Source organism: Cherax quadricarinatus, chromosome 17 (genome assembly GCF_038502225.1).
Source record: "Cherax quadricarinatus isolate ZL_2023a chromosome 17, ASM3850222v1, whole genome shotgun sequence".
In the NCBI taxonomy this organism is placed as follows: Eukaryota; Metazoa; Arthropoda; class Malacostraca; order Decapoda; family Parastacidae; genus Cherax; species Cherax quadricarinatus.
The window spans coordinates 29,515,216-29,528,034 of record NC_091308.1 but is presented as its reverse complement, the minus strand read 5'-3'; the positions used below and the strand labels follow the sequence as shown (position 1 = coordinate 29,528,034).

The 12,819-nt window shown below is 38.8% G+C and overlaps 1 protein-coding gene across 5 annotated transcripts in view; it reads left to right on the top strand.

The window, feature by feature from the left end:
• LOC128686344 (charged multivesicular body protein 7) overlaps nucleotides 1–10,766 on the top strand; it is a 145,327-nt gene extending 134,561 nt beyond the window's left edge. For 4 of the 5 annotated variants that reach the window (XM_070085923.1, XM_070085925.1, XM_070085920.1 and 1 more), the window contains 2 exons: nucleotides 5,778–5,943; nucleotides 10,447–10,766. In XM_070085923.1, coding sequence (XP_069942024.1) covers nucleotides 5,778–5,943; nucleotides 10,447–10,532 — 252 coding nt within the window. In that variant the 3' untranslated portion in view covers nucleotides 10,533–10,766. The remainder of the gene's footprint in view (nucleotides 1–5,777; nucleotides 5,944–10,446) is intronic. The other variant, XM_070085924.1, reaches the window with a different exon arrangement.
• Nucleotides 10,767–12,819: the final 2,053 nt, after the last annotated feature.

Genomic DNA, 12,819 nt, shown 5'->3' with positions numbered 1-12,819 from the left:
AGCAAGACGTACCTGAAACCTTGCATGTTTATGAGACAGAAAAATGGACACCAGCAATCCTACCATCATGTACAACAAGTTAGCATAAAATACCATCATGTGTTTTTTCTTCTGCACATTTTTGCTATTCACCTTTGCTTTTGCATAATTTCTGAAATTATCATTACCCAGAGTTACTCCATGACAGATGCTATTAACCCTCTGAGGGTCGGTCACGTACAAGTACGTCATTGCAGCCAGGGTTGGTCACGTACTTGTATGCCTAAATTCTATTGCCTTCAAATCTGGTGGAAGAAAGCTGGCAGGCCTACATATGAAAGAATGGGTTTGTGTGGTCAGTGTGCGCAGTATAAAAAAACTCCTGAAGCACGCTGTGCATAATGAGAAAAAAAAAACTTCGACTGCAGTTTTGGTTTAAAACACCAAATTTCTAGTGTATTTTCGTACGGTATTTATGGTTTTATTCTCGTTTCCTTGGTCTCATTTGATAGAATGGAAGATATATTACAGAATTAGAGATGATTTTGATTGGTTTCATGATGAGAAGTACCTTGAAATTGAGCACAAAGTAGCAGAAATGATCGATTTTTGCCGATGCTCAGGAGTAAATAAATCAAGCCACGCATCCAATACACGTCAACTGGTGAGTCTAATATTCTTTCACATGTGCGCTGATATCATTTATACCTTTTTTACAATGATGCAGTAGTATACATAATAGAAAACCTATTTTCTGTGAGAAAAAAATTCAAAATGGAAAGCAAAAGTAATGTAAGAGGGGCCTAGAGACGTGACTAATGAGCAGATATAATGTTATTTTAGTGCCATGAATGTCTGTCTTGTTTATTCTGGGCCCTATTTCGAAATTGGCATCATCTTCATCAGAGTACAAAACAAATTCTGGCCACAAAATAGAGCGAAACACCAACGTCAAAGACCTGGGAGTGATCATGTCGGAGGATCTCACCTTCAAGGACCATAACATTGTATCAATCGCATCTGCTAGAAAAATGACAGGATGGATAATGAGAACCTTCAAAACTAGGGAGGCCAAGCCCATGATGACACTCTTCAGGTCACTTGTTCTATCTAGGCTGGAATATTGCTGCACACTAACAGCACCTTTCAAGGCAGGTGAAATTGCTGACCTAGAAAATGTACAGAGAACTTTCACGGCACGCATAACAGAGATAAAACACCTCAATTACTGGGAGCGCTTGAGATTCCTAAACCTGTATTCCCTGGAATGCAGGAGGGAGAGATACATGATTATATACACCTGGAAAATCCTAGAGGGACTAGTACCGAACTTGCACACGAAAATCACTCACTACGAAAGCAAAAGACTTGGCAGACGATGCACCATCCCCCCAATGAAAAGCAGGGGTGTCACTAGCACGTTAAGAGGCCATACAATAAGTGTCAGAGGCCCGAGACTATTCAACTGCCTCCCAGCACACATAAGGGGGATTACCAACAGACCCCTGGCAGTCTTCAAGCTGGCACTGGACAAGCACCTAAAGTCAGTTCCTGATCAGCCGGGCTGTGGCTCGTACGTTGGTTTGCGTGCAGCCAGCAGCAACAGCCTGGTTGATCAGGCTCTGATCCACCAGGAGGCCTGGTCACAGACCGGGCCGCGGGGCCGTTGACCCCCGGAACTCTCTCCAGGTAAACTCCAGGTAATTTGAAATTTGTGTGAAATTGCCCAAATTGCCAAATTCTGGCCACTTTATTGGGTAGTTGAAATCGGTAAATGGGCAGATTCTTGTACTTAATCGATAGAACAAATGGAGTTCTAGGGAAATCGCTATGGCTTTAGTCAACTGCAACATTCGAATTGGCCGAAAATAGGGCTCAAAGTGGGCAAAATTGCCCACTTTGAGACTGCAAACTTCGCGAGATCATAATTTCATACGTTTTCCATCACATTTCATACTTTTGGTGTCATTATGTTAGGAAAACAATTCTTCATCATTTCATGAGAAAAAATAATTTATTTATTTTTTTTTTTTTTTGAAAAATTTTTGACCCTGAGAACGAGTCTGGGAGAGGCCCTCTCAACCCTCAAAGGGTTAAGATTCTTAATATCAGTGCATAAGTCAATGTACCCATACTCATTATTTATCATTTCTAAATCCATACCTTTAACTAATCCTAGTTTAAAGTCCTAACAACCCCCTCAAACTGAGCTAGCAAGAAAACCCACACCTGCCCTGGATAAGTGAACCCAATCCCTGGCATACATGTCATTTTGGCCATAGAAGTTGTCCCAGTTGTCAATGAATGGTACTGCATTATCCTTACAGTGTTTATCCAGCCAACAATTAATACCAATTGCTCTGGACAACCATTCATTTTCAACACCTCTTCTTGGCAAAATGCCACATGTAACAGGGTGCTCCCCCCCTTCTTCCTAATTATGTCTATTGCTGTCCTGAACCTTCTAACTAAATCCTCACCTCTATGCTTGCCTACATCATTGCCTCCAGCACTGAGGCAGATAATAGGATTGATCCCATTACCGTTCATGATGTTATCAAGCCGGCTAACAATATCCTCCATCCCAGCCCCAGGAAAGCAAACCCTCTGTCTCCTACTCCTGTCCTTCAAGCAGAAGGCCCTATCCATGTACCTAACCTGCCTATCCCCAACAACAATATTCTTACCTTCCTTGGTGTCGTTCGTCATGACGTTCCCAGTAGTCGACTCACATTTGTCGGGTAGCACAGAGAATGCATTAGATGTTTCCACAACAGTCTCTTTCTTCTTCATCGTTTCTACCTTTCCATTCATCTTCTTGATCGTCAACTTCGTTCCATGGTGTCCAGCCACTCTCCAGGTTCTCTTCTTGACCTGAGGACTCAAAACAGGAGGACTACTATGAATCTTCTTGTTTTCCTCAGTCAATCGCCGTATCTCCATCTTCGCTACCCTCAATTCTTCCTTAAGCTACTGGTAAAGTTGCTCGATGGAGGGCATCTTGGTTCAGTCCAAGGAAAGTACACTAACGTCCTCACTGAGCTAAGTACACGTCACCACTGAGCTAAGTACACGTTACCACTGAGCTACGTACACATCACCACTGAGCTAAGTACACATCCCCATTCAGAGTGAGGGGGTACTGTATAAACATCATTTTGCACAAATTTGCCAAGAATGGTTTGTTGGAGTGTGAGCAGGGTAACATTTTGTGAAGGGATTCAGGGGAAACTGGTTAGCCAGACCTGAGTCCTGAAGGTGGGAATTGCAGTGCCTGCACTGTACAGAAGGGGTTTGGGATTTTGGCTGTTTGGAGTGACATCTAAACTGCCATATCAGGGCACCTCTGCAAAGATGGTGATTGTGTGTGAATGATGGCAAAAGTGGCTGACATGTTATAAAAAAAAAAAATTTGAAATGTGTTTCGAGGCCTCATATTGAAAATACAGTACATTTAAAATATACAGTTAAGTGCAATAGATATTTTGCTGTTGTAATCATACATATATTTGTATTTTCTGTTGAAAATATATTTCATAAATAGCTGGCTAAGAGGAAAGAAGTACAGAAGGGCCCCACTTATACGGCGGGTTAGGTTCCAGGCTGTCGCCGGAAAGCAGACAATGCCAGAAGGCAGAACGCCATTTTTTCCATTTATAAATGCATATAAATGCCAGACAACAAGTTTACATTAAATTATATTAAGTTAGTAAAAGAACTAGGCATTAAAAACACAAAGTAAAATACGTACATTCACAGTACATTCATTACTTATCTTAAAGTACTTGTAATGTTAATGTAGGGAGAGAGGCGAGTAGTACTTATTTGTAGGAAGTCAGGTGCAGGTAGCCCAGGTGTAGGTAGCCCTGGCTCCCCGTCTCATACTTAATATAAGGTATTTAAAACATCCCAGAGAGGTAAAATACACATACAGTACACTCATTATTTACCTTAAAATATGTGTAGTCTTAATATAGGAAGAGAGGTGAGTAGTATTTATTTGTAGGAAGTCAGTGTAGGTAGCCGGTAGGTGTAGCCCGCCTGGGCTACACCTACCGGCTACCTACACTTTGGCCCAGAGCCATATTATTAGCATCGACGTACCTTGTTCACTGAATTTAATAATTTCTAACAATTACCTTTAGATGCCATCATAAACAAAGGGAGAAGTAATGAATAATTCATGCCAAAAATTGTAAACAAAAGCAGAGTGTGGGAGTGGCTGGGCCAAATGTAGATTCATACACGTTTTCTCTGATGGCTGAGCAGAGAAAACTTAATGTTGTCCCTCCACCCGGCTACTACACAGATCCACAAGGATTATTTTCAGAGCACATATAAAGTATGCAATAAATGCCAGACAACAAGTTTACACTAACTTATATTAAGTTAGCAATAGAAATAGGTATTAAAAACACAATAAAAGGTAAGATACACACAGAGTACACTTATTACTTACCTTAACCCTTAAATGGTCCAAACATATATATACGTTTTTTCAACATCTGAAAGTATGTAAAAAAATGTAGATCTTCTTTTTTGTTTTACATTTGAAAATGTGTAAAAAAAACTTTTATCTACATTTTTTTTTTGTTATATTTGAAAATATGTAAAAAAAAAAAAAGTAGATCTACTTTTGTAGCACTACGAATTTGAACGTCAATCTCTTTGGACCGTTTAAGGGTTAAAAATGTGTGAGAGGTGAATGGCAGGGTGTTTATTGAATAAAATCAGAATGGCACACCATCATCCTCTAACTTGGTACTTAAAGCAAGAGGCTTACGACTTCTCTTTTATCACAGCTAATCTTAGACGCCATCGTCAATGAGAGCCAACTAGTTCACGAAAGAGTAAACAAGAGAGAGAATGAGATATAGAGTTGAGACAATGTAAGAATCACTTGGTCAGGCGAAATAAATGCTTATTAATATGTATGTGTCTACTTTTAGTTCATTCAAATATGTTTGTAAGAGTTTGTAAAACATTTACCTCAATATTTTTTTATTGTAATAATAATTACCTCACAATACAAATACTCTTACATTGTGTACAAGTTGTACAAGTTAGTACAGAATAAACAAACAGCAACACACCATTTTTAGAGTGAATAAAGATATTATTATTATTATTATAAAAAGCACTAAACCCACAAAGGTCGTGAATTGCTATATATAGAGTAGAGGCATACGAAAAGAATATTCTTCTACAGTTATCCCCCAGTTTGACTAGAGAAAACGTAATTCTTCCGACACCACCTACACAGCTGCTTTGTAAACAAATTTCATATTTACGTCAATTTTTATTCTGTGAGTGTATGTATCATGTTTATATGCTATGTAATGGGTTTCATATATAATTTTGAGGAAAATATCATAGATGGATTAATGAAAATGCCTATATAAATGTAAAATAAGACAGTGTGCCCAAGAGTGATTATTATTACGTAGTATTGGCGTCATGAGTAGAGACAGACTTAGCGATTTTAATGTGTACCTGCACACCAGCACAGTGTGTAAGTAAGTATAGGTACAGGTACACATAAGTATAATTATCAGAGTACATATAAAATACACAGTAACTTTAAAACACTTGAAATTTTGGAAAGTTTCCTGACATAATAGATGTGGTCACGGAGAATGTAAACAAATCGGGTGGGGCGTGCCGTATTTGAAAGACCGCTTGCCGTATAGCAAATTTTGGTCATAATTTGACATCGCCATATTAGTGGAACGCCATAAGGCAAAATGCCGTAAAGCAGGGCCCTATTGTATTGTTGTCATAAACTTTTCTTTATACAGGTTCTGGATGAGTGCCAAGATATTAATTCAGTGCTGGCATCAGGAGTACAGTCATCATTGGCTGAGGGTGATGATGATGATGTCTTAGAGGCCGAGTTGAACCAGCTACTAGCACAACCCCAAGAGTCGCAAGATGTGAATCAGCAACTGGCAAGTAAACTAGCAGGTTGGTCTAGCATAGAATTATTATATGTAATTCTACTTCTAATTTTCAGTAGATTTAATGAGCAATGGTTATATTTAAAGAAATATTGTGAGGCTAAGTGCACTATCTCCACTCTGTAGCTGAAAATATTTTAAAGTTAAGATAGGTAGTCACAAGGTAATGAGGCCTCAGACAAACATTACCAGTAATGACTTTAAAAATAACACATACTGGTATGTGTTATGTTGGTTTGTCCCTTATTACTTTGATAGTAAGGTTCTCACTACATGTTCTAGTGTGGGGTAGCTTTTTACTTAATGGCCTTATCTGTCTAGGGGTAATACTTACATCATGGCTGATCATCTTGAGTGTCTGATATCCTCTCAACAGCCCTCTTCACAGGTTACGTAAACTACTACTATAAAAATATAACTGTATTCTCAGTAGATATGTACAGAATATACAATTACAGCCTCACATTTTCAAAACAAAAATCTACACACTCCATAGCTGTTCTCCCACATGGTGTATCCCAACAACTTTTGTCCTCTCTTCTTGACATAACTCTGGGCTAACCAGTGTTTTGACACACTTTAGTCACCCTGGGTATGGTGGTCACAACTTAAATTATAAAAACTCACCCCTGGAGCACACATAATGCCCCAAAAGATAGAAGAAGGACCCAGAGATCCTGCCAGGTTGAAGGTCAGCCACAGAGAGAGAGCCTCAGTGAGAGGGAGAGAATTGTGCCAAGCACAATTCTCCAGTTACCACAATTCTACCACCCTTAATTTTACTTTTACAAAAAGAAATACTACTTTATAAACTACTTATTTAAATTGTGTGTGTGTCTACAGTACAGTGGACCCCCGCATAGCGATTTTAATCCATGCAAGAGGGCTCATTGTTATGCGAAATGATCGGTATGCGAATGAATTTTCCCCATAAGAAATAATGGAAATCAAATTAATCCGTGCAAGACACCCAAAAGTATGAAAAAAAAAAAATTTTTACCACATGAAATGTTAATTTTAATACACACAAACTGAAAAAGGCATGCACAATTACATGACACTTACTTTTATTGAAGATCTGGTGATGATTGATGGGATGGGAGGAGGAGAGAGAAAGTGTTAGTGTTTAGAAGGGGAATCCCCTTCCATTAAGACTTGAGGTGTCGAGTCCTTTTCTGGGGTTACTTCCCTTCTTCTTTTAATGCCACTAGGACCAGCTTCAGAGTCACTGGACTTCTTTCGCACAACATATCTGTCCATAGTGGCCTGTACCTCTCGTTCCTTTATGACTTCCCTAAAGTGTTTCACAACATTGTCAGTGTAATAATCACCAGCACGGCTTGCAATAGCTGTGTGAGGGTGATTTTCATCCATGAAGGTTTGCACTTCAAGCCACTTTGCACAGATTTCCTTAATCTTTGTAGTAGGCAACTTCTTCAATTTCTCTCTCCCCTCCTCTGAACCAGTTTCCTCAGGTCTGGCCTCTTGCTGTTTGAAGTTGATCTATCATTTTTTTAATTAAATCCTCATGCAACTTCCTAGCCTTTTCGCTTATGATCGCTTGAGAGACGCTATCTCCTGCTAGCTGTTTTTCATTTATCCATACCAATAAGAGTCTCTCAACATCCTCCATCACTTGCGATCTTTGTTTCGAAAACACAGTTAAACCTTTGGCAAGAACAGCTTCCTTGATTGCCTTTCTGGTGCCCACAATAGTAGCGATGGTTGATTGGGGTTTCTTGTACAACCTGGCCAGGTCGGCGATATGCACTCCACTTTCATACTTATCAATGATCTCTTTCTTCATCTCTATTGGAATTCTCACCCTTATTGCTGTAGGGTTGGCACTAGAAGCTTTCTTGGGGGCCACGGTCACTTATTTTCCAGAGAAAATCACCGAAAACAATGTAATAATATGAAATGTTCCGATTGTATGCTTGGATGTTACCGCGGAGGCTGGCTGGTAAACAATGGCACGGGCGGCACATGTGAGGCTGGCTGAGGGCGCACATTGGACGTGTCTCGGACGAACAGCGGTGAGCGGGTTTTTAAGCGGTATGCGAGGCAAAATTTTAGCGATAAACTGTATCGGTATGCGGATTAAACGTTATGTGATGCCAACGGTATGCGGGGGTCCACTGTATAACCTATTATATTGAGAAAAAGGCTTGACCCAGCTGCCTCTCAGTCATAAGGTTGATCAGTCCTTCTGACATTTAGAACCGAGTCCCCATCAATTCAATATAATTAGGTATTCCAGAGTAACTGTTACTTATAAATACATGTTGGGTCCTATAGCCCCATAACAGTATGCATATGTACTATGTATGTGTGCTCACCTATATGTGCATGCGCACTCTCACTCGCCAAGTGAATGTACTGTACATCATCTACAGGTGCCCTCATTGGTAGAAGTGGCTCGTGGCTGACAAGATACTGATGGCCATTTAATGCCTCACATGTGGCTAATGATTGTTTTCACATATCACTTGTAGCAGTGTATGAAAAGGTAACAAATTAATCACAACATAGATGGCAACATGTAATAATTTCAAATTGCCTAATGCAACATTTTTTTTTTTTAATTACATTCTGATGAATGTTACAGCCCATTAACTGCTGGTTTTTAAATTATGAAACTTCTCTAATGTAGAGTAGATGGTCAGAAAAAAATGATAAAAACCACTTAAATTATTTCTTTAACATGCGGTTTCTACAGACAGTTCATTAAGTTATTATTGATGATATTCCGATAATGAGCTTTACCCCTTACATGTAGGATCTCTGCTACATATGTAAACAAGTGTATGTCCATATACTGCAGTATCAGTGACATGAAGTGTAAAGTATGGAAGCTGTAACATTATAATCTTAGAAGTTAGTATTGATAACATTATATGCTGATTGATGAATATGAGCCAGCAGGCCACCAACACCAGCAGCCTAAAAAAAACATACCATGGGTGGGAGTAGAACCCATGATCAGACAGTCTTAAAACTCCAGACTGTCGCATTAGCCTGATTAAATAGGCAGTCAGCTGAAAAAATCTGGCCCCAGGCTGGGGTACAAAGGTAAAGAAATTCTTGACACTCCCAAAACCTGTCACAGGAATAGTAGTAAATCTGTCATATCTATAGATGATCATTATTATTATTATAATGGGGCAGCACTAAACCTGTAGGATTATACAGTGCCTGTGGGGGGGATGGAAGGTATTCAGGGAACTGGAGCACAGATCCAATTCCCTAGATCAAGAGCCCCTCACTATCATCAAGGAACCTCCCTTGAGGGGCTATAGATGATCACTGTATAATCCTCCGGGTTTAGCACTTCCCCCTTGATTATAATAATATAATAATAATATAGATGATCAGTGTGTGCAGTATCAAGCTTGTCACAATGGTTTCTACATCTGAGGCATTTTTTGCTCATAATAGCATTCACAAATATCCTCATTCTCAATGTGGGTTTGTTCCACTGACTAGTAATTATTACTTTGTTTGGATCCTCACTAAATAGGTTGTTATTTGGTTTTAAAAATAATATGGTAATGCCCATTTACCTTGTGAGGTTTGGGTTTGCATCCCTGCTTTATTATGATTATTATTACAAGCATTGGGAAGTGCTAAATTCATACCTTGCAGTGGGACAGTTGTGCCATGTGAAGAGTAATTGCTCTACCACCTAAAAGTGATTGTACATATTTTGGAAACTACTCAAATAACATACTACTTGACTAGTAAATAAATTACAAACAGGTAAGTTTTATAAGTAGTAAATACAGTCGACCCCCGCATAACGATTACCTCCGAATGTGACCAATTATGTAAGTGTATTTATGTAAGTGCGTTTGTACGTGTATGTTTGGGGGTCTGAAATGGACTAATCTACTTCACAATATTTCTTATGGGAACAAATTCAGTCAGTACTGGCACCTGAACATACTTCTGGAGTGAAAAAATATCGTTAACCGGGGGTCCACTGTATTGTGGCAACTACTCAGATAATGGGCACTTTAAAGTGGTGGCACAACTACCCCATTGTATGGTATAAAGATACATAATTAGACTTGATCTAGGTAAGAGGATAGCTCAATATTTTTTTTATCTCTAATATAGGAATTGATATAAATAGTGGAAAATATTAGTTTACAAATTATTATTACATTCACGGGGGAGTGCTAAACCCCTAGGGGTCATACAGCACATCAAGAAATGGTAGGCAGTTACATTTGATCAGAAAGGGGAGGGAGGGCAGGTCCAGTTTCCAGGAACAAGAATATTATAATAATAAAATGCTGAACCCATGAAAGAACCTTCCTTGAGAGGTATAGTTCATAGAACTGTGCTCTATGACTCGTGGGTTTAGCACTAACTACGAATAACAACAATAATACTATATAGAAGACCTAGTATGTAAGGTCTTATTATTATTATTATAATCAAAAAGAAGCGCTAAGCCACAAGGGCTATACAGCATGTAAGGTCTTAAAATTATCTTGTTTTTCAGATTTGCACCTTCCTGATGTGCCTAAGAACAATCCAATGGCTGCATTTGGAATGACTTCAGGAGACACCCCAGAGAAAATGGCTTGAGCTGAATTTCAAATTATTATAATCAAAGGAAGCGCTAAACCAACAAGGGTCATGCAGCGCTGATGAATTTCAAAATACTTTCATGGCAGATTAGGTTCCAGGCTACCGCCGGAAAGCAGAACGCCGTTTTTTCCACTTATAAATGTGTGTAAATGCCAGATAAGTTTACACTAACATGTATGTATTAAGTTAGCAATAGAACTAGGCATTAAAAACAATAAAAAGTAAAATGCACACACAGTACACTCATTATTTACCTTAAGATATTTGTAGTCTTAATGTAGGGTGAGAGGCAAGTAGTATTTATTGTAAGAAGTCAGGTGTGGGAGGTATGGTAGACAGCCAGGCTACCCGACTCGCACATAATTACTACAACACTTTAAGCAACCCAGAGCGATATAATGCATATACAGTACACTTGTTACTTACCTTACAGTTTGTGACAGAACCAACTAGAGGAAACAGTCTGATAGACTTGGTCCTTGCCAACAAAGAATCACTAGTTAATAATCTTGAGGTTAGTGATGAGCTAGGGGAAAGTGATCACAAATCACTTAGTTTCAACATATCATGGAATTACCCAGGTAACTGCAATCAAGTCACTGTCCCAGAGTTCTGCTTGGCCAATTTCATGGGTATGAGAAATTACCTGGGTGGGCTAAATTGGGATGACCTTACTGTGTGTCAGATGGGTAGGGTTGGTTGCCAATATCATGTATTTCAGAGCACAGTGCTGGCTGCCCAGACGACTTGGCCTGAGTAGGGAAATTAGATCTAACAAAAATGATCCCAGATGGATAAACAATAGATTAAGACATCTCATTGGTCAAAAGAGAGGCATATCAATAGAGGGAAAGGACAGTTAAGAAATCAATATATTCAATTAAAGAGAGAAATAAAAAGAAAAAAGGAATAAAAAAAGCGAAAGAGGCTAAAATCTCAGGGATTCGAAGACTAACCCAAAAGGGTTCTTTTAGGTATACACGCTGTATAATCCTCCGGGTTTAGCGCTTCCCCCTTGATTATAAAAATAATAATAATAATTTTAGGTATACAGAAGTAAGATTAGGAACAAGATAGGCCCACTTAAGAGTAACTCAGGTCAGATCACTGACAGTGATAAGAAAATGTGTGAACTTTTCAATACCTACTTCCTCTTGAGTTTTTACTCAGGAAGATACAAGCAAAATTTCCAGAAATAATAAATTATGTAGAACAGGATAATAAACTATGCACGATTGGGGTAACTAGAGACATGATCCTCAGACAAATAGAGAAATTGAAACCTAACAAATCCCCAGGCCCTGATGAACTGTTTGCTAATCTTTTCAATATATCACTACAAACTGGCATAGTGCCAGACAAGTGGAAAATAGCAAGTGTAATACCTATTTAAGGTCCTTAGCTTCGAACTATAGACCAATAAGCCTTACCTCCATAGTTGGTAAATTTATGGAATCAATAATTGCCGAAGCAATTCGTGGCTATCTTGAAAGGCATAAATTGATTAATGACCATCAGCACAGTTTTACAAAGGGCCGTTTCTGTCTTACGAATTTACTTTCTTCACTAAGGTACTTGAGGAGGTAGATCATGATATTGAATATGATATTGTGTATATGGACTTAAGTAAGGCTTTCGATAGAGTTCCACATCAGAGGTTGTTGAGAAAACTTAAGGCACACGGAATAGGAGGAGAAATTTTTTCCTGGGTAGAGGCATGGTTGACAAATTGGCAGCAGAGTGTTTGCATAAATGGGGAGAAATCAGAATAGGGGGCACATCACAAGCGGTGTTCCACAGGGGTCAGTGTTGGGCCCCTAGTTGTTCACAATCTACATGAATGACACAGAGATGAGGGAATAAATAGTGACATAAGCAAATTTGCTGATGACACCAAAATAGGCTATCCAATTCATTCTAATGAGGACATTAGAGCACTCCAGGATGATTTGAATAGACTGTTGCAGTGGTCGGAGAAGTGGCAGATGCAGTTTAATATACACAAATGCATAGTTCTAAATGTTGGACAGGAAAATAATCATGCCACATATAAACTAATGTAGCTCTTAATATTACTGATTGCAAAAAGGATTGGGGAGTTCTGGTTAGCAGCAATCTGAAACCAAGACAACAGTGCATAAGTGTTCGCAATAAAGCTAACAGAATCCTTGGCTTCATACCAAGAAGTATAAATAATAGAAGTTCTCATGTTATTTAACTCTATATATCTTTGATTAGGCCTCATTTAGACTATACTGCACAGTTTTGGTCAGTGTATTACAGA